Below are 26,958 nucleotides of genomic sequence, written 5' to 3' on the forward strand. Positions count from 1 at the left end.
ACTCGCTCAGGGGTGCTCAGCGAGTCCTGAATCCTGGAGTATCCTGGAGTGTCCAATGCCCTCAGGGGTGGTCAGAGGGGTCCCAAATCCCCGGAGCATCCCGTGGTACCCAGACCCTTTGGAGATGTCCACGGGGGTCCCAAATCCCCGGAGCAGCCTGTGGAATGCACGTTCCTCCCCCAGTGCCTTTGTCCCCTTGTCAGCCCCCTGGTGTCCCTGTGCCACCACCCCCAGACACGTCCCCGCTCCCCCCGGGCCCAGGGATGGGTTCTGGGGATGGTCAGGGCCAGCCGTGAGCCCATGGGGTGTCCCCTCTGGAGCAGGATGTCCCCTCCGGCCTGGGGTGTCCCCTCCAGGCTGGGATTCCGTGCCCACAGCCCCCTGGGCCAGCACTTGTGTCCCCCCCGAGGGGTCCCCACGTTATTTATTGAGGGGAAGGGTCCGTGTCCCCTCCTGGTGGCACTGCCCGGGCCGGGGGTGCTGTGGGTGCCACCAGGACAGAGAGAAGCCGCCTTTCGCTGATTTTTATTTTGCTGCCGATCGTATTTTGTGTGTTTTGACCAATTCTGTTGTTTATGAGTCGGTTTTAGGCCTAAACCTTTAGACTTGAGAGTTTCTTGGTGTAAAGGAGGAAACCCCGAGGAAATAAAAGTGAGTGTCCAGACTTTGGGGCCTTTTCCAGACTTTTCCTTCCTATGCCTGTCGGGACGGGGGAGTTCCCCCTGTGCCACCACCCCGGGCTTGGGGACAGATGCAGGAGGGTGAAGGTGGCAGCTGACGGGGACTCCCCAGGATTTGGGATCCTGAAGGTGGCTGCAGCACCCTGGGGACAAGGACACCACGCCCAGGGTGGCACCCACTGCTGCACCCTGTTTTACCCCACAGAACATCACCCCTGATGTGCCAGCGGGGGGTGCCCGGTGTTGTCCCCACCCTGAGCCGGTGTCACAGCCCCCAGGGTGTCACCCTCGCAGTGGTGTCCCCATTGTCCCCATCCAGGGCCAGTGCCATCACATCCCCCAGGGTTTCACCCTCACAGTGGTGCCACCATGGTGTCCCTGTTGTCCCCACCCAGGGCATCACCTGGTACCTGCTGTGGTACCCAAAGCTCCCCCAGAGCATCTCCCTGGGCCCTGCTGCCCCCTTCACCTGGCCTCACCCTCGGGGTGGCACCCCCTGTTCTCCACACCCAGGGCATCACTCTGGTACCCCCTGATCCCCACCCAGGCCACCCCCCTAATTCTGTTCCCCCAAATCCCATCCCACTCACCCTATTCCCCCAAGTCCCTTTCCCATCAGCTCATTCCCCCCCAAATCCAATTCCCCTCGACCCCCCAAATCTCATCGCCTCAGCACATTCACCCCCAAATCCCATCCCACTCATCCTGTTCCCCCCCAAATCCCATTCCCCTTACCCTGGTCCCCCAAATCCCACCTACCTTACCCTGGTCCCCCAAATCCCACCTCCCTTACCCTGTTCCCCCCCCATTCCCCCAAATCTCATCCTCCTCGGTCTTGACACCCCCAAATCCCATCTCCTTATTCCATCTTCCCCAAATCCCATCCCACTCAGCCTGAGACCCCCAAATCCCATCTCCTCATTCCCTCTCCCCCCAATCCCACCCCCTCACCCTGTTCCCCAAATCCCATCCCCTCATTCTATCTCCCCCAAATCCCATCCCACTCAGCCTGAGACCCCCAAATCCCATCCCCTCATTCCATCTCCCCCAAATCCCACCCCCCTCACGCTGTCACCATCGCGATCCCCCCTCTCCTCCCTGCCGGACCCACCACCCCGGCCGCCCCCTCCCCACCTCACCGCTGTCCCCCTCCCCATAATCACCTGTGACAATGCCCTGGGAGGTGGCACCGGACCCTGGGGGGGACCTAATCCCCGAACCGGGGCTCCCCCAGCCCCTACAAAGCCGGGCCGGGCTGGGGGGAGCAGTGGGGACAAAATGATAACAGTTTGAGTTCAGTGAGGCTTTAAAGGATCGGGGAAATGCAACAGCCCGCAATTAGGGCCGAACAAAGCGCCGCTGCCCAGGTGTGGCGGCCGGAATTAACCACGGTGATTTGATTCTCTTCCCCTCCCGTTTCCTTCGGCCCCACAGCCTCGGCTCCTTGTTCCTGCAGGAATTCGAGACATTCTTGAAAGGAGAAGGCTTTGAGAAAGGAGCCGACTGGGTCCGGACCCTCCCTGCCCCCGCCGCCCCCTCCTCAATTTAGCCAAAGCTTCAAAGGTAGAGGAGTTCCCTTTGTGTGATCTCCGCTTTAATTTTTCCCCTGTCCCTTTTTCTTTTTTTTTTTTTTTTTCTTCTCTCTTCTCCTTCCCAAGCCCTTCCTCTCTTTTCTTTCAGGGTTTTTCCCCTTCCTCCCCTCTCTTTCTTCTCGACCTCCCTGGATAGAAAGGGCTCGGAAGGGTGAGTCCTTTTTAATTATGGCTGGAGAAGGAGAGAGAAAAAAAACCCTCGCGCTGTTTCTTTCTTGTTTTTTGAGGTGAGACCTGGGGCGGGGGGCGGAGGTGGGGACAGGAATGTCCTCTGTGCAGAAAGTGCACTGGAGGGTGTCTGCTCCCAGCCTTTCCCAGGGGCTGGGGATGCCCTGGGGGGTCCGAGGGGGCCGTGCGGGCACCGGGGGCGCCTCCCCAGAGCCCCCCCGGCCTCAGAGACGCTGGGTACCCCAAACCATCGCGGCCACTCCAAACCCCCCGCTCCTTGCCCTCGGCACGCGACAGAGGGGTCCCCTGGGAGGGGGATGAGCTGGCCCGGGGGTGACAGGACTGGTGTCCCCTGGGGGTGTCCGGGTGCCCTCGCAGCGTGGAGGACACCGGGATCCCCTGGGTGTCACCCCCGGGCCCTGCAGCGAGGCCCTTGGGGGCATTTTGGGGTCAGGCAGGTGCTGCACAGAGGGGGCGCAGGGGTTGTGTCCCCTGGGACTGCGGGAATGCTCCTTGGACCCATCCCGCAGGGTGGGGAGAGCGAGGGGTGCTCCTGCTCTTCCTCCATCCCTCAGTGAATCCAGAGGATGCTCCTGCCCCCCTCCATCACTCCCCAAATCCCGATTCTCATGCACATTCTCCATCCTTCCCCAAACCCCGATTCTCCTGCCCTCCCTCCATCCCCCTCCGATCCCGGGGGCTGCTCCTGCCCTCCCTCCATCCCTCTCCGGTCCCGGGGGCTGCTCCTGCCCTCCCTCCATCCCTCTCCGGTCCCGGGGGCTGCTCCTGCCCTCCCTCCATCCCTCTCCGGTCCCGGGGGCTGCTCCTGCCCACCCTCCGCGCTCCATCCCGGGCGCCTGCGGCGGGAGGCGGTCGCTGTGGCAACGTGCGTGCGGCGCAGGGGAGGGGATGCTGGGCTCGGGGATGGCTCCCGGCGGACACGCAGCGCTGCCCGCGGCGGGCCATGGGCTCCCCTGAAGGTAGGGCCCGATCCCCCTGCCCCGCGCCCCGCGCCCCCCAGCACCCCCTCGGAGCTCCGGCTTTGACAAGGGGTGACCGAGCGGGCCCGGGGCTCTGGCGAGCGTGGCCGGGCTTGGCTTTGAGTGCGTGCATGAGCGGGTTGGAGCCGGATCGGGGCGTCCCCAAACTCCTCCCGCCGTCCCCGCGGGCACCGCGGCGCGCTGGGCCGGGAGGCCGAGCCTCGGCGGGTGCCACGGCCGGGTCAGGCACCCGAGCGGCCCCGGGCGCAGGTGGCAGCCGCCGAGCAGCCGCTGCGATCGTCTTCATGCTTGAGAAACTGGGTTAGAGGCGGGGGGGAGGCGGCCGCAGCCTCGATTATTCACGGGCACGGCCCCGGGGGGCGGCTGAGGCCGGCGGAGCCCCCTCGGCGCGGCGGAGCCCAGGCCGGGATGCTCCAGCGAGCCGGGCTGGCCCTGGCGTCAAGGAACACGAGTGTGAATCCCCTGGGGGTGGATCTCCTCCAGGTGCTCACCTCTGGGCCTGTAGCCCCCCAGATGTGCGGCCCTGGGTGTGCTCCTGCCCAGATGTGCGGCCCTGGGTGTGTTCCTGCCCAGATGTGCGGCCCGCCTGCCCATCCCTGGACGCTGCCTCCCCTCGCGTGTCCGTGCCCCTCCAGATGTGCGCCCCTGAGTGCGCACCCGCCCCAGATGTGCACCCAGAGGGGTCCAGCAGCCCTTTCCCGAGCCGGGTGCGGGGAAACAGAGGCAGCAAGGAGCAGGAGCAGCGAGGAGGAGCCCCGGGAAGGGAGCTGCTGTCACCAGGCAGCGCTCCCACACAGAGCCGGGAATAGACTCCGGATCCCGGCGCTGCGGCACCAACGCAGCCCCGCCGCCCCCGGCGGGGTCCGGCCGCGGCTCCGCTGCCGTGCCGGGATGCGGGATCCCGTTCCGAGCGGCTCCGGAGGGATGGAGGTGCCGCAGCCCCCCTGCTCTGCCCAGCCCTTCCCTCGGCCCGGGGCTGGACCGCGACCCCCAGGGCGTGGGGGGCTTGGGGTGCGGGGGGAATCAGCTCTCCCCGCCAGAGCCCAGCGCTCCATTTTGACAGATTCCCAACCCCTCCCAGCCTTCCCTGGGCTGCGCTGGTCCCGCGGATGGAAATTCCCGCTGGATTTCCCCTCCCAGGGCAGGGAGGGGTGGGTGCGGTGCCCCCAGACCCAGCCTGGGGGTCGGGTTGGGCGGGAGGTGCCCCCCGCTCTCTGCCGCAGCCCCCTGAGGTGCTCAGCCCCCACCCCGAGAGGGGCTGGGAGCTGCCAAAACCCCCCCGAGGAGCTGCAGGGGGGAGCGGGGGCTGCCGCGCCCGATGCCCGGAGGGGGCTGGGGGTGTGTTGAGGGTCCGGGTTGTCCCTGGCAGCTGCTCAGGCCGGGTTATTCCCGTTTTCCTCCCTCTTTGTGCCGGGGAAGCGAGAGGAGCGGCAGCCAATACTGCTTCGTCATGATGCCGGCTAATTCTCCTCTTGTTGGGAAAGGGACCGAGGCAGCAGCGAGCTGGGGAGAGGCACCCACGCTGCCACCACCCCCCCCCGGGCAGCCACGCACTCCTCCACCCTCCCACCCAGCGCTCCACGCAGCCTCCCCCGCACGCCCGCCCGCCCAGCCGCGGTTATCGGGGCTGGCGGGGGCAGATAGAGGCTCGCTCGCCCTCTCGCCCGCCCGCTCGCCCGCCCGCGCCCCCCTGTCACGCTCTCGGATGCGCCGCAGCCGCCGCAGCCCCGGGAGCCCAGGCGCGAGTCGGTGGCCGGGCGAGCGGAGCAAGCGCAGGGCAGCCCCCCGCAGCCCCCCGCGGCCGCAGGGATGCGCTGCCCCCGGCCTTAGGTGAGTGCGCGGCCGCGGGGCTCGGCTGGGGACACGGCTGGGGACACGGCTGGGGACACGGCCGGGGACACGGCTGGGGACAGGACACGGCTGGGGGGCACAGGCCGCCGGGGAGGAGCGGGAGGGCCGGCTCGCGGCGGCCGCTTTTCCTTTTCCCGTGGCTTTTTGGTGCCGCCGCTGGCGGGGGGAGCGGGGAGGGGGCTCGGGGGTGCCCCACATTTTGTCCCCCACCTTGTCCGGCGCTGCTGCCGTTGTTGGGGGGCCGCGGGGATGGGAAGGGCGGGGACCCGAGGAGGGGGACGCGGGGACAGCGTCTCCAGCGCTGAGCCCTCCCCGAGCCCCCACCGCGGCACCGCAGCGCTCCCAGCGCCCCCCAGCCCGGGACACCCCTGTCCCCCTTCCCTGGGGACGCTGGATTTGGATTTGGATTCGCGGATCCCAAGGGAGGAGGCTGGGACGGCCCAGCCCTTCCCAGCTGCACCTGCGGAGTGAATTTGTGGGGTCTCAGCGCTGGTGCTGGGGGGGCGTCCCCCAATCCTCCCCCTCCGTGAAGAGTTTGATGCTCCCTGGCTGTGGCGGTCGCGGTTTTGCCGCGGACACGGAATTTTGGAGCACCCCAACCCCCCTGGCAAAGCCCTGGGGGGCCAAATTCCCGTTCCCCCACCGCCATGGAGCATCGGGGACTGATTTAGAGGGAGAATTTGGGGCGCAAAGCGCGCCCCCCCCATCTCATGGCCGTGGATGGAGCCGTCTCCGGGGGGGTTCAGCTCCCGGCTGTGCTCGTGCAGGGTGGGTGGCCAGGCTGGGCCAATTCCAGCCTCTCCCAGGAAACCTGGGCCAGCCCCCGCCCCCTCGGGATCCCCGGCCAGTCCCGCGTGTCCTGTGGGGTGCGAGCCTCGCTGCGCTGGCCCCATGAGCGGAATTGTGGTGCCCGGGCCCCCCCACCCCGGGGTACCCAACGCCGTGGGGGCTGATCCCAGGGATGGCAGAACCGGGGGGATCTGGGGGGCGCGGGGACACCCCCAAACCCCCAGCAGGAGCCCCGGGGGGCGCGGCCTCCTCACACATCCCCAGCGGGTCCCTCCGCGTGCGGGATGAGCAGGCTAATCCCGCTTTAATCCCAGATTAGGAGCCACGTGAGGCGCGGCCCAGAGCGGGCTGCGGGGTGGCCATCGGGGCAGGGGGGCCGGGAAAAGATCCCCCACAACCCCCCCCGAGTTTTGGGGTTCAGGCCACGTCTCCCTCCTGTAAACCTGAGGGGCTCGGAGCCTCCTGGCAGGGCTGGGGGCAGCTGCGTTGGCCCAGATTCCACGGATGGGAGGAACCGGGGAGGTGGAAATGCCTCCTTCACCTCCATCCGCTCCGGGATGCGGTGGGCGGATTGTTCCTACTCCCCCCACTCCCCATCCACCTCCCATCCCGGGAAACTGAGGCACGGAGCATCCCTGCGCCCTCGGCAGGATGCACCGTCCACCGCAGCCGTGGAAAAACGCCCGGGGCTGGCAGCTGGTGGCTTTTGAGGCCACCGAGGTTCCCGGGCAGGACGCGGCGGCTCGGAAGCGATGGGCTGTCAATAGCCCCGGGGAGCGGAACAAACAGGACAAAGGAGGAACCGGACACCGGCGAGCCGCGGCTCGGGGACCCGCGTGCTCCCCGGGGCTGTCGCTGTCGCGATCAAGTTGCCGGTGGGGCCCCGCGTGTGGCGGTGCCTCGGTTTCCCCGGTGAGCGGGGAGGATGCTCCGGCCCTGGCCTGCGCTGTTTGTTTGGAGCTTGTGGTGGGAGGAGGAGGAGCAGGAGGAGGAGGAGGCCGGGGCTGGGCTGGGCTGGGCTGGGAACACCGGACACCGTTCCCAGGGCTGGCGGGAACCTTCTGTTCGGGGAACTTGTGACCCCGGGTGTTCCCCCGCCTTTCACTGCTGGCTGCGAGCCGCGCCAGCCGCGCCACAGTTCGGGCAGGGAAGGGAGGCTGAGGAGGAGAGCGATGGGAGGAAGGCTGGGGGTCCCCTTCCGCTCCCCCCCGGGCGGTGCCGGGGGGGTTCTCACGGCCTGGCCCCTGGCCCGGGGCCGGGCACTGATGGCTTTGGCGGCTGCGAAAAGTCAAATCCGGATTTCCTCGGGGTGGGGAGGAGGGAACCGGCCTCTTCCTGGCCCCACCGGCACGGGGGGGCACCGGCACCCCTGAATCCCGGTGAGCCCCGCACGTGTCGTGTCCATCCGTCCATCCATCCATCCATCCATCCATCCATCCATCCATCCATCCATCCATCCTCCCTCTCCCTCTCCCCACGCTTCCTGCCCGGCTCTTTTCCTTCCCCGCGCCGTGGGTCGCCCTCAGCATCGCCCCGAGAGTGGGACCCGCTGCTTTCCCCGCTCCTGTCCCCGCTCCCCCTCGCCCTCCCGGCCAGGAAAATCCCAAACACGCCGAGCCGCCCTTATCTGGGCCCACGCGGGGTCCTGGCCGCGGAGCCGCGGGGAGATTGGAGGTTGCCATGGGGAACGCGGCTGCCATCGGGGCGGTGGCTCCCTGCCTGAGCCTGATAAGCTGTCCCCGCGTCCCCAGAGCTCGGGGAGGGGCGGGGGGGGGACCGTGACCGAGCTGCTTGTGCAGCCCTCGCCGGTTTTGTGGCGTCTCTCCGCACCCCCGGCTCGGGTTTGTTTTCCTTCCCGGCCGACCCCGCACCCACCCTCCCGCCGCTGCCGTTCTCCGCCACCGCATCCATCTGCTCGCTGCCACCGGGGTCCCGAGGCGCGGGGCAAGGCTGGCTCCGGCCCTGGAAAGTGTGAGCTCAGGGCTGTGCCCTCCCGGACAATGTCACCCTTGTGCCGAGCCCGTCCCAGCCGTGCGCCCCCCGGGAGGGCGGGGAGGTGCTGGCGGTGGCGCTCAGAGCGTTAAGCCCCGTCCCGGTGACAAATCCGGGGGTCCTTTGTGGCCGGGGGGGCTGAAGGGAGGGGACACGGAGCTCTCTGCTCCAGGATGCTCCCGGATTTCTCCGATCCGCTCCTGCTCCATCTCTGCGTCCCACGGGAGCGAGTTCTGTGCTCTTGGGAGCCGCGGGGCTGGGGGACAGCGGGGTCGGTGTCCCCAGAGGCGCTGGCACCCCCTCATCCCCCGCGGGCTCGGGGCTCCCGGCGCCGGCACCGCCACGAGCTTTTCCCTCCTGAAAGGAGAAGTTTGGAGGAGAATGGGGAATTTTCCCCTTTGTGTGCGGCTTTGTGGGTTGAGAGCGCAGCCAGGCCCGGGGGCTGTGGGGGGCCGAGCCCGTCCCGCTGCCGCTGGAGCCTTCTCGAGGCCGCGGGACAAAAGGGCGTCAGCGCCGCCGCTCCGCTCGCCAGCACCGTCAGCAGCCCCCGGGCAGCGGCAGCGGGCACGGGGGACCGCGGGGACAGCGTGGGGACAAGCGGTGGCTTCACCAGTTCCCTCTGTGCTGTCCTTGCAGAGGGAAGATCGGAGCCCCAGCGCGGTGGCGGAGCCCAGGGGGATGTGGAGGCACAGAGGTGAGCGGGGGTCCCCCGGCCGTGCCCTGCCCGGGGCGGGGGGACAGTGGCACCTCGATACGGGGCAGCGGGGACGTGCGAGCCTCGCGCCACCTCGGTGCCCGGAGTGGGGGGGGTTCGGGGCTCCGTGCCGGGAGGGCGGTGGGAGAGGGGACCCCCAGCCCGGGGGGCTCTGTGCCCACCCTGGCGGTGCCCAAAGCCCGCTGTGCCCGCAGGACCCTGTGACTGACACAGCCCCGCCAGGCACAGCTGAATGGAAAGACTGCAAAAGGTAAAGGGGGGCTGGGGGTCCCGAAAAGGTGTTGGGGGGTCCGGGGAGGGTATTTGGGGTCCGGGAGGGTGCTGAGGGTCTGGAGACGGTGCTGGGGGTCCCGAAAAGGCGTTGGGGGTCCAGGGAGGGTTTTTGGGGTCCGAGGAGGGTGCTGGGGGTGCAGGGAGGGTGTTTGGGGTCCGAGGAGGGTGCTGAGGGTGCAGGGAGGGTGTTTGGGGTCCGAGGAGGGTGCTGAGGGTGCAGGGAGGGTGTTTGGGGTCCGAGGAGGGTGCTGGGGGTGCAGGGAGGGTGTTGGGGGTTCGGGAAAGATGTTGGGGGTTCGGGAAAGGTGTTGGGGTACCGACCAAGTTTGTGGGGGTCCAGGATGGGATGGGATGGGTGATGGGATACAGAACAGGGTGCTGGGGGTCCAGAGAAGGGTCTGGAGCTCCAGGGAAGGGTGCTGGTGGTCCGGGAAAAGTTCTGGGAGTACAGAACAGGGTGCTGGGGGTCCGGGAGGGTGTTTGGGGTCCAGAGAGGGTGTTTGGGGTCCAGAGAGGGTGTTGGGGGTCCGGGAGGGTGTTTGGGGTCCGGGGAGGATTGTTGGGGGTCCAGGGAAAGCGCTGGAGGTGTTGGGGTCCAGGCAGGGTGCGGGACGATGGGGAGCCCTGCAGGGAGGGCACACAGAGCTGGTGGCCAAGGGCTGGGGCAGGCATGGGCTGCTGTCAGCAGGACCCTGCCTTCCTCTTCCTCCTCCTCCAGCCCGGCCTGGCAGCACCATCTAGTGGCAGCGTGTCCTGGCCAAGCCGCTGTCACCTCCCGGCTGTGCCCCGCCCGCCCGGGGAGCCCGGGATCCATTGGGGTGTCCCCTGCCCCCCCTGCCATGCCCTGAGTCTCTTCCTGGGCTAAAATCTCCCTTTTTCCGTCCAGCAGCCACTGACCTCCCCTGGGAGCGTCTGTTCTTCTCGCGGATCCAGCGTTCCCGGATCTCCCTCCAGCATCGTGGTAACAATCCATTCCCACCTTCCCACCGCATCCCTCAATCCCCGGGGTCGGGACGTGCCCCTCTCCACCCCTCTGGCACTCCCCATTCCCAAAAATCCCCTTCTGGCCCCAGCTGAGGGCGTTTTCCCTTCCTCCCAGGCCAAAATGGACAACGAGGTCCTGGGCTACAAGGACCTGGCTGCCATCCCCAAGGACAAAGCGATCCTGGACATCGAACGCCCCGACCTGATGATCTACGAACCTCATTTCACCTACTCGCTCATGGAGCACGTGGAGCTGCCCCGGAGCCGGGAGGTGAAGGGACATTCCCTCTTTATTTTGGGGGAGAATCCCACCTGGATAGAAGGATCACAGAGCTGGGGCTGCTGGAAAAAAAAATCCCATCATAAAAATACTTAAAATTCATTAAAATTCGTGCTAATTTATAGCACAGCTCATGAAGGTTATTAAAATGGTTAAAATGCGTTTTGAAAACGTTAACATTAATTAAATCCTTGCCTTCTGCAGCGCTCCCTGTCTCCCAAATCCATGTCTCCTCCTCCGTCTCCGGAGGTGAGTACCGGGCTGGGGGAGGAGGGGGCGATGCTGAATTGGGGAGGGGTCTGGCTGATCCCTGATCCCGTTTTCCCGCAGGTTATCCGGGAGTGGCTGGAGAGCCGCCCCCCCAGCAGCACCCCGCTGCCCCCCTCGCGCCAGGGCACCGCCCCGACCCGCAGCAGCGTCCAGCACTTCCACCGACCCGGTAACGTCCCCCCGGCCCCAAAGCGGGACCCCCAGAGCCGCCCGAGCCCCCCAGAGTGTCCTGGAGCCTCTTCCCAACCCCATGAGCTCCCATTCCCAACCCCCTGAGCTCCTGTTCCCAACCCCACAAACTCCCATTCCCAACCCCATGAGCTCCCATTCCCAACCCCATGAGCTCCCATTCCCAACCCCACGAGCTCCCATTCCAACCCCACAAACTCCCATTCCCAACCCCACAAACTCCCATTCCCAACCCCCTGAGCTCCCATTCCCAACCCCACAAACTCCCATTCCCAACCCCATGAGCTCCCATTCCCAACCCCACAAACTCCCATTCCCAACCCCCTGAGCTCCCATTCCCAACCCCACAAACTCCCATTCCCAACCCCACAAACTCCCATTCCCAACCTCATGAGCTCCCATTCCCAACCCCATGAGCTCCCATTCCCAACCCCACAAACTCCCATTCCCAACCCCCTGAGCTCCCATTCCCAACCCCACAAACTCCCATTCCCAACCCCACAAACTCCCATTCCCAACCCCACAAACTCCCAATCCCAACCCCACAAACTCCCAATCCCACAAATTCCGATTCCCAACCCCAAACCCATTTTTATCTCCAGAGACCGACACGACAGAGCTCAACATTTACAAGAAGCCCCCGATCTACCGGCAGAAAGGTGAGTCTGAAGGGGGGGTCAATCCCTTGGGATGGGTTATCCCGGGATTCTGTCTCACCCCCCCGTGCCCCCCAGACCACCATTCCAGTGCCCACCACGGCAAGCACCTCATAGAGGATTTGATCATCGAATCCTCCAAATTCCCGGCGGCGCAGCCTCCGGATCCCAACCAGCCCGCCAAGATCGAGACCGACTACTGGCCCTGCCCGCCCTCGCTGGCCGTCGTGGGTAGGTGGGAACTGCGGCTTTTCCCTCCTGGGCACCCCAGGAAAGGCTGGCAATGGCGGGAACGTTCCCATTTCTCCTGCAGAGACGGAGTGGAGGAGGCGGATGGCGTCCAAGAGAGGCGAGGAGGAGGATGAGGATCTGACGGAGGAGATGAAGAACCTGCGGGAGCTCCAGCGGCAGGAGCTGAGCAAGGTTGGGGCAGGGCCGCAGCTCGGGAAGGGCTGGGGAGGCGCTGGCACCGATCCCAACCTGTGTCCCCTCGTCCCCAAGGTCACCTCCAACCTCGGGAAGCTGATCCTGAAGGAGGAGATGGAGAAGTCTCTCCCGATCCGCAGGAAAACTCGCTCGCTGCCAGACCGGACGCCTTTTCACACGTGTGAGTGGGACGGTTCTCCCGGAATGCCGGCCCTGTCCTTCCTCACCTCTGGCTGTCTGTACCCCCCTCTGTCCCCCAAATCCTGCCTGTGCATCCCAAATCCCGCCTGTGCCTCCCAAATCCTGCCTGAACCTCCCAAATCCCACCTGTGCCTCCCAAATCCCATCTGTGCCTCCCAAATCCCACCTGTACATCCCAAATCCCACCTGAACCTCCCAAATCCCACCTGTGCCTCCCAAATCCTGCCTGTGCCTCCCAAATCCCATCTGTGCCTCCCAAATCCCACCTGCACCTCCCAAATCCCACCTGTACATCCCAAATCCCACCTGTACATCCCAAATCCCATCTGTGCCTCCCAAATCCCGCCTGTACATCCCAAATCCCACCTGCACCTCCCAAATCCTGCCTGAACCTCCCAAATCCCACCTGCACCTCCCAAATCCTGCCTGAACCTCCCAAATCCCATCTGTGCCTCCCAAATCCCATCTGTACATCCCAAATCCCATCTGTACATCCCAAATCCCACCTGTGCCTCCCAAATCCCACCTGTACATCCCAAATCCTATCTGTACATCCCAAATCCCACCTGCACCTCCCAAATCCCGCCTGAACCTCCCAAATCCCACCTGCACCTCCCAAATCCCACCTGCACCTCCCAAATCCCACCTGTACATCCCAAATCCCATCTGTGCCTCCCAAATCCCACCTGTACATCCCAAATCCCATCTGTGCCTCCCAAATCCCGCCTGTACATCCCAAATCCTGCCTGAACCTCCCAAATCCCATCTGTACATCCCAAATCCCCCCTGTACATCCCAAATCCCACCTGCACCTCCTAAATCCTGCCTGCACCCCTGTCTAAAGGTCCGAGTCCATCCCTGATGGTCCCAGTTCATCCGAGTCCATCCCTGCCCATCCCTACCCATCTCCAGAGGTCCCTAAAGGTCCCCAAAGGTCCCTAAAGGTCCCCAAAGGTCCCCAAAGGTCCCTAAAAGACCCCAAAGGTCCTGAAAGGACCCCAAATGTCCCTGACGGTCTCTGCCTCTCCCCCAGCCCTGCACACGAGCTCCAAGAGCTCCTCCCTCCCAGCCTCTGGCCGGAGCACCCTCACCCGGGTAAGTGGGTGCCAGCTGTCCCCCACCCTGCCGGGGTCACCCCTGTGACCCTGTCCTGTCCCCTCACCCTGCCGGGGTCACCCCTGTGATCCCGGCCCGGGGTTTGGGGTCACCCCTGTGACCCTGTCCTGTCCCCTCACCCTGCCGGGGTCACCCCTGTGATCCCGGCCCGGGGTTTGGGGTCACCCCTGTGACCCTGTCCTGTCCCCCCACAGCTGCAGTCGGCGGAGTTTGGCTCAGCGGGGAGCGAGAAGGGCAGTCCTGGTGCGGCTCAGGGCATGGAATGGGGGGATCCCAGGAATGTGGGGGTGTCCCGGGGGAGGTGGGGGGGTCCTGGGGATTCTGGAATGTCCTGCAGGGATCTGGGAGTGTTTTGAGGGATGTGGAGGTGTTTCCTGGGAATGTCGGGGTGTCGCCGGGAATGTGGGGGTGATGCCGGGAATGTGGGGGTGTCCCTGGGAGTGTGGGGGTGTCCTGGAAGGATGTGGGGATACCCTGGAGAAGTGGAGGTGTCCCAGGGGATGTCCCCAGGAATTTGAGGGTGTTCTGGAAGATGTGGGGGTGTCCTGGGAGTTTCCTGGGACTGGGAGGGGTGGGACGAGCCCAGGCCTGGCAGAAATTTGGGGAGGGGTCCCCAGACTGAGCCTCGCTCCTCTCCTTACCCAGCCCTGCAGGTAAGAGCTCACCTGGCTGCGGACGCCGCGACCCAGCGAGAGGGTGATGTACGGGGGAGGGGACACGGGCACCGGGGCCAGCCCTGGCACCGTCCCTGGGGCTGGGAGGGGGGGTCTGGAGCCCCTCACCAAGGGGGGAACCCTCCTTTTGTGGGGGCCGGGCTGAGCCCAGGCTTTGTCCCCGCAGAACGGCCAGCGCGGGCGCATGGACAGAGGGAACTCCCTGCCCAGCATGTTGGAGCAGAAGGTGAGCGGGGCTGGGGGGCTCGCGCGGCCTTGCTGAGGCTCGCGAGGGGTCGAGGGGGCTTTGATGGGGTCTGGGGGGGATCTCACAGCCCCGTGCCCCCTCCCCTTTCCCAGATCTACCCCTATGAGATGCTGATGGTGACGAACCGAGGCCGAGTGAAGCTCCCGCCCGGCGTGGACAGGACCAGGCTGGAGGTGGGGGCTGCGTGAGGCTCGGGGGGCTCCGGGGAGGCTCCGTGCACTCTGTCACCGCCCTCTGTCCCCTCCCTGCAGCGACACCTGTCCCCCGAGGACTTCCTGAAGGTGTTCGAGATGTCTCCGGAGGAGTTCAGCAAGCTGGCCCTGTGGAAGCGCAACGAGCTGAAGAAGAAAGCCTTCCTCTTCTGAGCCCTCCTCGGCCCCAGCTCAGTCCGTGTCGCGCCGTGTAACCGCTTTAGGGCTCTCAGCCGGTTTTTATTGGGGTCTCCCCCCCTTTCCCTGCGCCCCCAGCCCCCCAGATCTGCCCCCCAGGTCTGCCCCCCGGCTCGTTCCTGCTGCAGGGAGCGGGGCTGGGGGGCTCGAGCCCGCCTGGCCGCGGGGTGACGGGGCTGGGGCAGCCCCTGGCCCGCAGCAGGCACGGTTCAGCCAGGACGGAGAGGTCTGGGGGGGTCTCTGGGCTTTGTGCCCCCCCCTTTCCCCCCTGGAATGTGCCTGGCTCCACTGGGGGGGCACCGGGGGGGGGTTCCCTCCTCCCTGGGGGTCCGCTGCCCCCAGCCCCTCACCCCGGGGCGCTCCTGTGCCCCCCAAGCTGCCCCTGTCCCCCACCCTGAGGCTTGGGAAGAGCCTGGGGGCCAACACTGCCAGAGCCAAATCCCACCCTACCCCCCTGCAGCCCCCCAGGTTTGTCCCCACCCTCAGCCCCGCTGCCTCCGGTGCCAGGTGCTGCAGCGAGGAGCCCAAGGACACTGCCAACCCCCCCGGCCCCGGGCTGGGCAGAGGGGCAGGGGGAGCACCTGGGGCTGGGCAGGGGGTGGCGGGGTTTGGGGTGAGGGGTCCCTGGAGCAGCTCCTGGTGCATTTCCAGCTGTGGATGCGGGGGAATGCGCTGGGGGGTGCAGGGGGGCGCTGGGGCGATGATTTGGGGGTACAGGAGGGCACTGAACTGAGATGTTGAACTGGGATGATGAACTGGGGCGATGGATTTGGAACAGGGCACGGCTCTGTGGGCACCGCGGCCACTCACTGGGGCCGGGGCACTGTCCCTGTCCCCTCCCGGGGCTGAGCACTGTCCCCTCCCGGGGCTGGGTACTGTCCCTGTCCCGGGGCTGGGCACTGTCCCTGTCCCGGGGCTGGGCATTGTCCCTGTCCCCTCCCGGGGCTGAGCACTGTCCCTGTCCCGGGGCTGGTCATTGTCCCTTCCCGGGGCTGGGCACTGTCCCTGTCCCCTCCCGGGGCTGGGCACTGTCCCTGTCCCCTCCAAGGGCTGGGCACTGTCCCTGTCCCGGGGCTGGGCACTGTCCCTGTCCCCTCCCGGGGCTGGGCACTGTCCCTGTCCCCTCCCGGGGCTGGGCACTGTCCCTGTCCCGGGGCTGGGCACTGTCCCTGTCCCCTCCCGGGGCTGGGCACTGTCCCTGTCCCGGGGCTGGGCACTGTCCCTGTCCCCTCCCGGGTCTGGGCATTGTCCCTGTCCCGGGGCTGGGCACTGTCCCTGTCCCCTCCAGGGGCTGGGCACTGTCCCTGTCCCCTCCCCGACAGGGCTCAGCCCCGGGCCGCACTTTCCCTTCTCCTCCTCTCCCCTCTCCGGGCACACGATTTGGGCAGGACCCCTCCTCTCTCCCCGCACCCCCCGGCCCCTCCACGCTCCCCGGGTTTTGTTTCCAGCCACTTTCCAGCCGCTAGACCTTGTTGGGATGTAAAGAATGTAATTTATCGGGAATTCACTGGCCCATACTTGCCTTTCACTGCTACAAACGACATATCTATAAATATATCTATAAATATGGGTTGTTTTCGGACTGGACTACAGTGATTCACTTTCTCTGTTTTTGTTAGAGTTTATTTTATTTGCTGGTGTCGGAGAACCCGCGTGAGAGTGACTTTTGCTTACAATTAAAGGTGAAATGGCTTTATCCAGCCCGGCTCCGCAGCTTTGCTTCCTCCCCCTCCTCCAGAAACTCCCTCCGGCCCCCGGGCTTGTCCTCGAGCCCGGTCCCTGCAGATGGCGGTGCTGCTCCGAGGAGGATGCGGAGCCCTTCCCCGCCTTCCTCCCGCCCCGGTCGGGCTGTGCTGGGGGCCCGCAGGGCGTGTGCGAGCCGAGCCGGGCCGGGACAGCGCTGCCCTGATCCCGGACCCGATTCCGATCCCCATCCTCATCCCGATCCCGGACCCGATCCCGATCCCGATCCCGACCCCGACCCCGATCCCGATCCCGACCCCGATCCCGATCCCGATCCCGATCCCGATCCCGATCCCGGTCCCGATCCCGGACCCGATCCCGATCCCGATCCCGATCCCGGACCCGATCCCGATCCCGATCCCGATCCCGATTCCGATCCCCATCCTCATCCCGATCCCGGACCCGATCCCGATCCCGATCCCGATCCCGGACCCGATCCCGATCCCGATCCCGATCCCGATCCCGGACCCGATCCCGGACCCGATCCCGATCCCGGACCCGATCCCGGACCCGATCCCGATCCCGATCCCGATCCCGATCCCGGTCCCGATCCCGATCCCGGCGCGATGTGAGCGCTCCCGCACCATGTCCCGGCAGCGAGGTACGGCGGCTCCGAAGGGATGCGAGGCTCGGGGGGACAAACTTTACAGAAAAGGGGGAAAAGAGGGTTCCGGGGGCGGGGGAGGCTGCGCGGGGGTGCCCACGCGGGTGCGGCTGGGTTTGGGGTGCCCGTGGGGGCGTGGAAGGGAAAAGGGGGTTCGGGAAAAGAGGAGAGGGTGGAAAAGGGGTGCTGGGAGGAGCGGGGGGCTGCAGGGGAAGGGATGAAGGTGAGAGGACAAGGAGGGACGCGGTGTTCCCCCTCCCCGATATTGGGGTGCCATGGGGGGGGTGGGGACACAGCGCCCTCCCAGCGGCAGTTTGGGGGTGCAGCAGCCGTGGGGGGAGCGTCCCCACCCTGCAGCCGTGGCCTGGAGCCTCCGCACATGACGAGTCACGCTGTGGCCGCGGGCAGCTCCCCGCAGCCTCCTCTGAGTCATCCCGCGCTGGGCCAGAGCCACCCCCGGGGTCCCCCGGGTCACCTCCACACCCCCGCAGCCCTCGGACACCTCACGGCACGGGGAAAACCCGGCGTGGAGCCCGAATCGCGGCCCGCGCTGGCATCACCCGGGCATTGCGCGTTCCCATGGCATCTCCGGGGAAGCGTCCTTCCTCCTCCTCCTCCTCCTCCCCCGAGGATGGCACGAGGATGAGGATGCCGCCGTGCCGGGACACGTCCCTCGGGAGCGGGGGGAGCTGAGCTAGGAGACGCTCTGTGTGTGTTTGGGGGGCGTTTTCCTGGAGACCGAGGCAGATGTTTTCCATCGGGGCCGCTCTCCCTTGGCACTGCAGAGGGCAGCGGGCACCGCGCCAGGGCTGAGGGCAGCCCCTGCCCGCCCCGCACCGGCTGCGGGCACGGCTGGGCACGGCTGGGCACGGCTGGGCACGGCTCGCTGCCCCAGAGGGGGCACCGCGGCCGGGGGGAGCACGGGGGGGCTGCGGAGAGGGCAAAAGGGTGACTGGACGGAGATGTCATTGCCGAGGAATTCGGCCTGGGCGGAGGAGAGGAGAAAGGGAGGGAGGGGAAGAGCCAGGCCCCGCTGGCCAGCGGGGGACAGTCCCCGTGTGCCCCACACCGCCCGCAGGTCCCTTCAGCCAGCCCCTGCCCCAGCCCCACCCCGCTTTTCCCGCAGGGAGATGTTCCCCCCCTTCCCTTCCCCGGTTTCCAGGGAAATCCAGATGTTTGGGCCCAGCTCCGGCGTTGCTCAGCCGGACCGCGCTGCCAGATGTTTCCTCTCCCCCGGGCAGGGTGTGTGCTCCCCGGCCGGGGACACCGCGGAGGGGACGGGGGTCCCCCCCGTGCCAGCACCTCCGGGGGAGGGGGGCTTCACCCCCAACCCCTGGCGGCGGGGGCTCCTTCCCCCGCCTGCCCTCGCCTCGCCCAGGGGGTGCCACCTCCTTTTTGGGGTGCGCCACATCCCCGCTAAGCCAGAGAAATGCGGGATTCGGGGATGAGGAGGATGAGGAGGATGAGGAGGATGAGGAGGGTCGCGGTCACCTGGGCCATTGCAGGAGGAGCGGCCCGGCTGGCGGCGGCTTCACCGGGACTGTCCCCCCCAGCCGGGAAATGGCAGGGGGACACTCGAGGGACACTCAGGACGAGCTGGAGACAGCTGGCACAGCCAGACCCGGGCCAGGAGGTGCTGGGTCCCCTCAGCGGGTCTGGAATGTTCGATCCCAGCTGGGAGCAGCGAGCAGAGCCGGGAGCGGGGCCTGGCAAAGCAATTCCAGATGTGCGGCAGGAAGGAGCCCGGGGGGAGCCGGGCAGGGACCCCGGGGCTCTGGGGGACATCCGCCCGCTCCTGCGGTGGCAGCTGGAGGTGCCCAGGGCGAGGACAGGGGACAGGGACACTGAGGCTGTTCCTGGCCCTGCTCTGCAGCACCCGCGTGGACCCCAAACCGCCCCCACAGGGGACAGGGGGAGCCTCTCCCCGTGCCCGGGGTCTCTCGGGGGTGGCGGCGGTGCTGTCCCGGCTCTCCTGTTGTCCCCGCTGAGCTCAGAGAGGCTCCTTGTCCCTCCCTGTCCTTCCCGACTCCTGTCCCTGCCCTCGAGGGGGCGGTGGGTGATCACCCGGCGTTTCAGCCTTCATCAGCTGCTCCAGGCTGCCAGGGCTCCTCTTCCTCCTCCTCAATCTCCTTCTCCTCCTCCGCACGTGGAGGAGCAGCACCAGCGCAGCCGCGAACAAACCGGCTCTGTGAGCGCGCACAGAGGGGCCTTCATCCCCCCAGACCCCCCTCCTCATCCTCCCCCGGTCCCCCGAGCCCGTCAATGGCCGGATTGTGCCCAGCCGGGGCAGGTGCTGGAGCAGGGCAGGGCCGGTGGGACCGGGCACGTACCCGCCATGAAACTGGGGACACCCCAATTGTACTGGGGACACCCCATGGGATCAGGGACACCCCATGGGATCAGGGACACCCCTATGGCACTGGGGACACGCCCAAGGGATCGGGGACACCCCCATGGGATCAGGGACACCCCCATGGGATCGGGGACACCCCCATGGCAGCGGGGACACCCCGCACGGCACTGGGGACAACCCCATGGGATCGGGGACACCCCATGGCAGCGGGGACACCCCTATGGCACTGAGGACACCCCCATGGTACTGGGGACACCCCCATGGCAGCGGGGACACCCCCATGGGACTGGGGACACCCCATGGGATCGGGGACACCCCCATGGCAGCGGGGACACCCCCATGACACTGGGGACACCCCATGGTACTGGAGACACCCTCATGGCAGCGGGGACACCCCATGGCAGCGGGGACACTCCTATGGCACCGGGGACACCCCCATGGGATCAGGGACACCCCCATGGCAGCGGGGCCCACCCAGCCCTGCCCAGTTCGGGGTCAGGGATGGGGACCCCTGGCACCCCGTGCTCTGGAGGCTGCGCTGGCACGTGGCTGTCCCCGCAGACCTGGACAAGCTGCTGTCGGACCTGCGCTCCTTCCTGCTCATCCTGGACCGCGAAAGCCTCAGCGCCGCAGCTCGGGCCAAGAAAAAATCCGTGTCCGACCTCCTGTCCCGGCTGCAGAGCCCGGCGTGTGAGTGCGGGTCTGGGGGCGGGGGGAGATCCCCGGCCGGTGCCCGGTGGGCGGCGGGGGAGGCTCGGGGAGCGGGGCCGTGACCCCGCGCTGCCCCCGCAGCAGAGGATGCAGAGTACATGATCATGCGCTGCCTCTCGCCCTCCCCGGGGACCCCGCAGGGCCGGACCAGCCCGGGTGAGTCCCACGCTCCCACCCACCCCCCATCTCCTTCTCCACGCCTGGTTTGGGGGGTCCCCGAGCCCTCAGCACCCCGGCGCTGCCGGACCTGCTTTTCCCCGCAGGATCCCGGACGGTGGATGCGGGGGGAGGCTGCGAGCGCCGCCCGGGCAGCGCCCCGAGCCCGCCCCGAGCGGTGAGAGGGGGCGGCGGGGCCCGGGGGGCTCAGGGGGCTCACACAGCGGCTCAGGGGGTGGGAGAGGGGCCCGGACATGCCAGGGATGGCACCGGTGGCTAGTCTTGCTCTCGGGGGGGGGCGGGGGGGTGTCCAAGGGAGTTTTTTTGGTGCCCACCCGCTCCTGGCACAGCCCCCCGGCAGTGACCTGGGGACCCCGCGAGGTTTGGAACACCCTTTGCACCCCCAGAACAAGGCGCCGGCTGTCCCCCCGTCTCCCCCAGCCGACGACTCCTACGAAGACGCCGATCCGCCCGGGCAGGGCAGAACCGGTGAGGTCTCCCCGCGCCCCCTCCCCAGCTCCCCCGAGCTCCCCCGGCCAACCTCCCTGACCCCATCCCGGCTCCCAGGCGGTGGCGACAGCGACAGCAGCCACTACGAGTCGTACGGAGAGGAGGAGGAGGAGGAAGAGGGGGTGACGGACCGAGCCCATTACCTGCGCTGGCCATCGGCCACCAGCGCCGAGGCCGAGCCCCCCGGGCGCCCCGAGGCTCAGCTCTGCGGCTTCCTCTGGAGGAAGCGCTGGCTCGGGCAGTGGGCGAAGCAGCTCTTCATCGTCCGGGAGCACGCGCTGCTGGTGAGGGGCTGGAAAGAGCATGGATAAAGGGATGGGGGGTGGGAGAGAGGCTCCGAGCTTCCCCTGACCCCTCTGTGCCGCCTCTGACCCCTCTGTGCTCCCCTGACCCCCCCGTGCCCCCCCAGTGTTTCAGGTGCCCCCCTGACCCCCCCGTGCCCCCCCAGTGTTTCAGGTGCCCCCCTGATCCCCCCGTGCCCCTCCTGACCCCCCTGTGCCCCCCTGACCCCCTGTGCCCCCCCAGTGTTTCAGGTGCCCCCCTGACCCCCCCGTGCCCCCCTGACCCCCTGTGCCCCCCCAGTGTTTCAGGTGTCCCCCTGAAGCCCCCCGTGCCCCCCTGACCCCCTGTGCCCCCCCAGTGTTTCAGGTGCCCCCCTGAAGCCCCCTGTGCCCCCCCAGTGTTTCAGGTGCCCCCCTGACCCCCTGTGCCCCCCGACCCCCCTGTGCCCCCCCAGTGTTTCAGGTGCCCCCCTGACCCCCCTGTGCCCCCCCAGTGTTTCAGGTGCCCCCCTGACCCCCCCGTGCCCCCCCAGTGTTTCAGGTGCCCCCCTGACCCCCCCGTGCCCCCCCAGTGTTTCAGGTGTGCCGCTGACCTGCAGCCGGTGCTGGAGCTGGACCTGCGAGGCTGCCGTGTCACCTACAAGGACAAGAGAGGCAAGAAGATGCCGCACGCCCTGAAGGTGACAGGGACGGCCGGAGAGGCGCTGGTCATCGGCTTCCAGAGCCGGCAGCAGGCTGAGGACTGGAGGAAGGTTTGGAGGTGTTGCAGCCGGGCAGGAGCAGGGTGGGCAGGGGGAAATGGGGGCACAGCCGGGAGGGGGCTGCGGATGATCCTGTCTGTCCCCAGTTCCCTTCTCGGGGTCGTGTGGAGCTGTTTTAGACGGGCAGCTGGAGCCCGGGGCGCAGCGCTGCCCGTTTCCCTCGGCAGGTGATCGAGGAGGTCAGCAGCGATGGCCCGAGCGGGCTGGCAGCCCTCGGTGTCCCAGCGTCACCTTCCTCGAGGCTCAGCGGGGTGAGTTTGTCCCTCGGGAAAGCCAGAAAGGGGTCAGGAATAGCCCCTGTCCCATATCCCGGAGTCCTCCTGTCGCCTTGGGGAGGGTTCAGGGTGCTGGGGCTGAAAACCCCCTGGGTCTCTCCCCATCCCCACCCTCCGCCTGCCGCATCCCAGCTCGGCAAGGAGGAAGAGGAGGAGGAGGAGGAGGATCGCTCCCGGCAGAGCCCTGCACGCAGCCCGCGGCCCGGGGAGGATTCCAGAGGAGGTGGGGGGGAGAGGGGCCGGGATGAGGGGGTGAGAGGGGTCAGGGTCAGGGTCAGGGGGTGAGGGGGTCAGGGGGTGAGAGGGGTCAGGGTCAGGGGGTGAGAGGGGTCAGGGTCAGGGGGTGAGAAGGGTCAGGGTCAGGGGGTGAGAGGGGTCAGAGTCAGGGGGTGAGAGGGGTCAGGGGGTGAGAGGGGCCGGGGGCAGGCGGGGAGAGGGGCCAGGCTCAGGGGGTTTGAAAGGCCGGGTTCAGGGGGTGTGAGATGTCCCCAGGCTCAGGGGGTTTGAAGGGCGGGGTTCAGGGGGTTTGAAGGGTGGGTTCAGGGGGTGTGAGAGGTCCCCAGGCTCAGGGTGTTTGAAGGGCGGGTTCAGGGGGTGTGAGATGTCCCCGGGCTCAGGGGTTTTGAAGGGCGGGTTCTGGGTGTTTGAAGGGCCGGGTTCAGGGGGTTTGAAGGGCGGGTTCAGGGGGTGTGAGGTGTCCCCGGGCTCAGGGGGTTTGAAGGGCCGGGCTCAGGGGGTTTGAAGGGCCGGGCTCAGGGGGTGTGAGATGTCCCCGGGCTCAGGGGGTTTGAAGGGCCGGGCTCAGGGGGTTTGAAGGGTGGGTTCAGGGGGTGTGAGATGTCCCCAGGCTCAGGGTGTTTGAAGGGCGGGTTCAGGGGGTGTGAGATGTCCCCGGGCTCAGGGGGTTTGACGGGCGGGGTTCTGGGTGTTTGAAGGGCGGGGTTCAGGGGGTTTTGAAGGGTGGGTTCAGGGGGTGTGAGGTGTCCCCAGGCTCAGGGGGTTTGAAGGGCGGGTTCAGGGGGTTTGAAGGGCGGGGTTCAGGGGGTTTGAAGGGTGGGTTCAGGGGGTGTGAGATGTCCCCGGGCTCAGGGTGTTTGAAGGGTGGGTTCAGGGGGTGTGAGGTGTCCCCAGGCTCAGGGTGTTTGAAGGGCGGGTTCAGGGGGTGTGAGGTGTCCCCAGGCTCAGGGGGTTTGAAGGGCGGGTTCAGGGGGTTTGAAGGGCGGGGTTCAGGGGGTTTGAAGGGTGGGTTCAGGGGGTGTGAGATGTCCCCGGGCTCAGGGTGTTTGAAGGGCGGGTTCAGGGGGTGTGAGGTGTCCCCAGGCTCAGGGGGTTTGAAGGGCGGGTTCAGGGGGTTTGAAGGGCGGGGTTCAGGGGGTTTGAAGGGTGGGTTCAGGGGGTGTGAGGTGTCCCCAGGCTCAGGGGGTTTGAAGGGCCGGGCTCAGGGGGTGTGAGGTGTCCCCGGGCTCAGGGTGTTTGAAGGGCCGGGCTCAGGGGGTTTGAAGGGCGGGTTCAGGGGGTGCTGCCCCCCGTGCCCGCTGACGGGGCTGCCCGCAGGGTTCCTGGCTGTGAGGCTCCGCGGGCGCTGGCAGCGCCTGTGGTGCGCGGTCCGGCACGGAGCCCTGCGCATGTTCCCGGAGCCCGGCACTGCCCAGCGCCCCGTCTGTGCCCTGCGCCTGGATGGCTGCGAGGTGTCCCCGGGGGCAGCCGCCGGCTCCCCCCAAAACCTCCGGATCCGCATCGCCCAGCGCGGCCGGGAGCTCGCCCTGCTGCAGGTGAGTGACTGCTGGGGTACCCTCGTGTCCTTCCCGGGGCACCCCCTGGGCCTGGAGCCTGTCCTGGGGTCATCCCCTGAGCCCTGTCCTGGGGTCACCCCCTGGGCCCTGAGCCCTGTCCTGGGGTCACCCTCTGACCCTGCCCAGGGAGCCCCCCCTGAGCCCAGACCCTGCCCTGGGAGCCCCCCCTGAGCCCAGACCCTGCCCTGGGAGCCCCCCCTGAGCCCAGACCCTGCCCTGGGAGCCCCCCCTGAGCCCAGACCCTGCCCTGGGAGCCCCCCCTGAGCCCAGACCCTGCCCAGGGAGCCCCCCCTGAGCCCAGACCCTGCCCTGGGAGCCCCCCCTGAGCCCAGACCCTGCCCTGGGAGCCCCCCCTGAGCCCAGACCCTGCCCTGGGAGCCCCCCCTGAGCCCAGACCCTGCCCTGGGAGCCCCCCCTGAGCCCAGACCCTGCCCTGGGAGCCCCCCCTGAGCCCAGACCCTGCCCTGGGAGCCCCCCCTGAGCCCAGACCCTGCCTTGGGAGCCCCCCCTGAGCCCAGACCCTGCCCCACACCAGGCCCGTTCGGATGAGGAGAGAGAAGCCTGGCTGAAGACCCTGCAGGCCAGGGGAGGAGGATTGGAGCCAAAGAAGGGTGACGGCCCCCCCCCGAGACCCCCGAGGCCGAGCAGCCGCCCTGCTGCCGGGTAAGGCCTCTGCCCCCCCCAGCCCTCCCGCTGTGCTGTGGGGTGTGGGAAATAACGGGATCCCCTCGTGCTGGCAGGGGGCTGCTGCTGCGCCGTGTCCCGACCCCCAACACCTACATGGACGATCCCTTCGGGCAGCCCCCGCCAGCTGAGACCCCCAGACAGCTCTACTCCAACGCCGAGCGGCTGCAGCAGCTGGTAACCTCTGCTGCTGCTCTGTGCCCCCCACTCGCAACCCTCAGCGTGGGGGGATCCACTCGCACTGTCCCCTCGCCCTCGGGCCTCACCACCCGCTTGCCCACGGGCTTCTCCCGGCCTTCCTCCGCAGCAGCAGAGCCTGGACCGGGCAGCGCAAGGGCAGCGCCGGAGGCCGGTGTCAGCCCTGCCCTCCTGCGGCCACGCCCCGGGCCCTGCCCGGCCCCCGCAGCCAGGTGAGAGGGGCTGAGCGCCCCGGGGCTCCAGCGGGGTCTCCCCACATTCCCCAGCTCCGGGTGCTGCGATAGAGGCCGCGGTGTGCACGAGAGCTGGGATTTCTGTGTCCTTCCCCTGCCCTTCCTCCCCAGCGTTCCTCATCTTCCTCCTGATCATCCTTCCTCCTCTTCCCTTCCTCCTGACCCTTCCTCCTCTTCCCCCTGACCCTTCCTCCTCTTCCTCCTCTTCCCCCTGACCCTTCCTCCTCTTCCTCCTGACCCTTCCTCCTCTTCCCTTCCTCCTGATCACCCTTTCTCTGCTCTTCCTCCTGACCATCTTTTCCCTGAACTCCCTTCCCCTGCCCTTCCTCCTGACGGTCCCCTGCTGTCCCCTGTGTCCCCAGGGCCACCGGCTGCTCTCCGGGCCCGGCCTGCCAGCGCCCAGCTGCCAAAGGACAGCACCAAGCTCCCGAGCGAGGATTGCTCCGTGTCCCAGCACACCCTGACACTGCCCGGGAGGAAGGGGCCGTGGGATGGGCTCGGTAGGAGCGCGGAGGGGCCGGGTCCTGCCCGGAGAGCCGGGGGGTGCTCGGCTTTGGCAGCGCTCCCGCTGTCCTTGCAGGGAAAAGAGCTTTTCCCAAGCTGGAGGAGAAGGTGGGACAGCTGGAGAAGGGATGCCCTGGGAAGGGCAGGATGAAAGCCGGCTCCGAGATGAACCTGCTGGCCCTCGGGAGGTCACTCAAGGGCCACATCACCGCCAGCTCGGCCGGCTCCGAGGTGGGCGAGCCCGGAGAAGGGCTGAAATGCAGGGAGAGCGAGGTTTGGAGGGCACCCCCCAGCCTTTCCCCGCTGCTTTTCCCGCAGGGATCGTTCCTCAGGCCGCTGCTGAAGCGCAGCACATCAGCGAGGAGCGCCCTGAGGCCGCCCCCGTCCCCGCTCATGGCGGGGAAGGGAAATGTGATGAGGAAGACAAAGGTAACTCTAGGATCCGGGGGAATGGGAAGGGCTTTAGGGCATCCCAGAGTGCAGGGAAATGAGGGATTGACCCCCCCAAATTCATCCAGGAGTGGGAGATGAAATCCGCGATGTGAGCACGGAGCGAGAGTCTCCCAGAGAACATCGGGCCGCACGTGGATCGTGCAGGACCAGCCTGGAATCAGCCTGGAATTTGACTTTTATCCATCACTATCAACGCTACAACTACGCACATCTATTTTTATATCCAGATATATCGATACACACATATCAGCTCTGCAGCCGTGGGCTGTCCCCACTGCATCCCCACCCATCCCAGCAGCTCGTTTTTGGGGTACAGAATTCCCGGGTAATTCAGGAACTGCTGGCTCTGTCCCAAATCCATCAGCAGTTCCCCAATCCCCCTCCCAGTACCCCAAATTTGCAGGGATGGGTGTGGATAAACCCCGGATCCAGCAGGAGTGGGGGGCAGAGATTTGGGAGGCATCCGATTGTCCATTCCCTGGAGTCAGCGGGACCCGGGCTGGGCCCTGGGCTTTTCCAGCAGCTGAGCTTGGCAGGGCTTGGTTTGAATTGGAGAAATGTTATTTTTTTTAAGGATTAAAAAAAAAATTGTCATAAAACTTGGGTTGTGCTGTGGGAAAGGGAAAGGGGGATGCCCTTGTCCTGGTCCTGGTGAGTGTGGGCTGCATCCCAGTGAAGGGGTTTGTGGGGTCAATCCCATGAAGGAGTTTGTGGGGTCAATGCCCATCCCCATGAAGGAGTTTGTGGGGTCAATCTCAATCCCAGGATGGGCTTTGTGGGGTCAATCTCAATCCCAGGATGGGTTTTGTGGGGTCAATCTCAATCCCAGGAATGGCTTTGTGGGGTCAATCTCAATCCCAGGATGGGTTTTGTGGGGTCAATCTCAATCCCAGGAATGGCTTTGTGGGGTCAATCTCAATCCCAGGATGGGTTTTGTGGGGTCAATCTCAATCCCAGGATGGGCTTTGTGGGGTCAATCTCAATCCCAGGATGGGTTTTGTGGGGTCAATCTCAATCCCAGGATGGGCTTTGTGGGGTCAGTTCACCCGTGTGAATTCGTGGGGTCCATCCGGGCTGGGTTGCTGCCCCACCCTGGTGCTCGGGGGGTTTGTTCCCCTCCAGGTGCCCGGGGTCCATCCCCATTCAGAACTGCCCTCCCTCCCCTCCCCGGGGCACTTTTAGGGCTAAGGCACCTCCCCAGCCGCT

At 66.9% G+C, this 26,958-nt stretch overlaps 2 protein-coding genes across 9 annotated transcripts; both read left to right on the forward strand.

Annotated features, from left to right (window-relative positions):
• The first annotated feature begins 3,342 nt into the window (after nucleotides 1-3,342).
• DMTN (dematin actin binding protein) lies at nucleotides 3,343-16,193 on the forward strand. 8 transcript variants are annotated; one of them, XM_086865558.1, is made up of 17 exons: nucleotides 3,343-3,420; nucleotides 8,710-8,767; nucleotides 8,983-9,038; nucleotides 9,948-10,022; nucleotides 10,161-10,316; nucleotides 10,530-10,574; nucleotides 10,656-10,764; nucleotides 11,387-11,443; nucleotides 11,519-11,671; nucleotides 11,754-11,863; nucleotides 11,942-12,047; nucleotides 13,101-13,162; nucleotides 13,378-13,426; nucleotides 13,829-13,884; nucleotides 14,024-14,083; nucleotides 14,197-14,277; nucleotides 14,356-16,193. In XM_086865558.1, the coding sequence occupies exons 3-17, from the start codon at nucleotides 9,021-9,023 to the stop codon at nucleotides 14,467-14,469; spliced, it is 1,251 nt and encodes a 416-aa protein (XP_086721684.1). In that variant the 5' UTR covers nucleotides 3,343-3,420; nucleotides 8,710-8,767; nucleotides 8,983-9,020; the 3' UTR covers nucleotides 14,470-16,193. The 8 variants fall into 8 exon arrangements, 6 of the variants coding, with proteins under 6 accessions (XP_086721684.1, XP_086721687.1, XP_086721685.1 ...); XM_086865561.1 differs by having other exon boundaries at nucleotides 9,951-10,022; XM_086865559.1 differs by lacking the exon at nucleotides 3,343-3,420 and adding an exon at nucleotides 5,076-5,271.
• A 172-nt stretch (nucleotides 16,194-16,365) lies between these two features.
• LOC147648908 (actin filament-associated protein 1-like 2) lies at nucleotides 16,366-26,351 on the forward strand. Its single transcript, XM_086865602.1, is given in 17 exon segments — nucleotides 16,366-16,837; nucleotides 19,755-19,883; nucleotides 19,986-20,060; nucleotides 20,168-20,238; nucleotides 20,468-20,549; nucleotides 20,628-20,854; nucleotides 21,424-21,603; nucleotides 21,780-21,863; nucleotides 22,020-22,110; nucleotides 23,442-23,659; nucleotides 24,216-24,343; nucleotides 24,421-24,541; nucleotides 24,672-24,774; nucleotides 25,158-25,310; nucleotides 25,313-25,530; nucleotides 25,618-25,728; nucleotides 25,818-26,351. Coding segments are annotated over 17 exon segments (2,034 nt in total). The 5' UTR covers nucleotides 16,366-16,821; the 3' UTR covers nucleotides 25,845-26,351.
• The last annotated feature ends 607 nt before the right edge of the window (nucleotides 26,352-26,958 follow it).

This window comes from Cyanistes caeruleus, chromosome 29, assembly GCF_971803275.1.
Source record: "Cyanistes caeruleus chromosome 29, bCyaCae1.hap1.1, whole genome shotgun sequence".
Lineage (NCBI taxonomy): Eukaryota > Metazoa > Chordata > Aves > Passeriformes > Paridae > Cyanistes > Cyanistes caeruleus.

What these genes read in the sequence shown, in the direction of transcription:
- DMTN (XM_086865558.1), top strand. An exon ending in CGACCCAGCGAGAGGGTGAT is followed by an intron (nt 13,885 to 14,023) that starts GTACGGGGGAGG and finishes TTGTCCCCGCAG; the next exon opens with AACGGCCAGCGCGGGCGCAT. An exon ending in TGGACAGGACCAGGCTGGAG is followed by an intron (nt 14,278 to 14,355) that starts GTGGGGGCTGCG and finishes CCCTCCCTGCAG; the next exon opens with CGACACCTGTCCCCCGAGGA.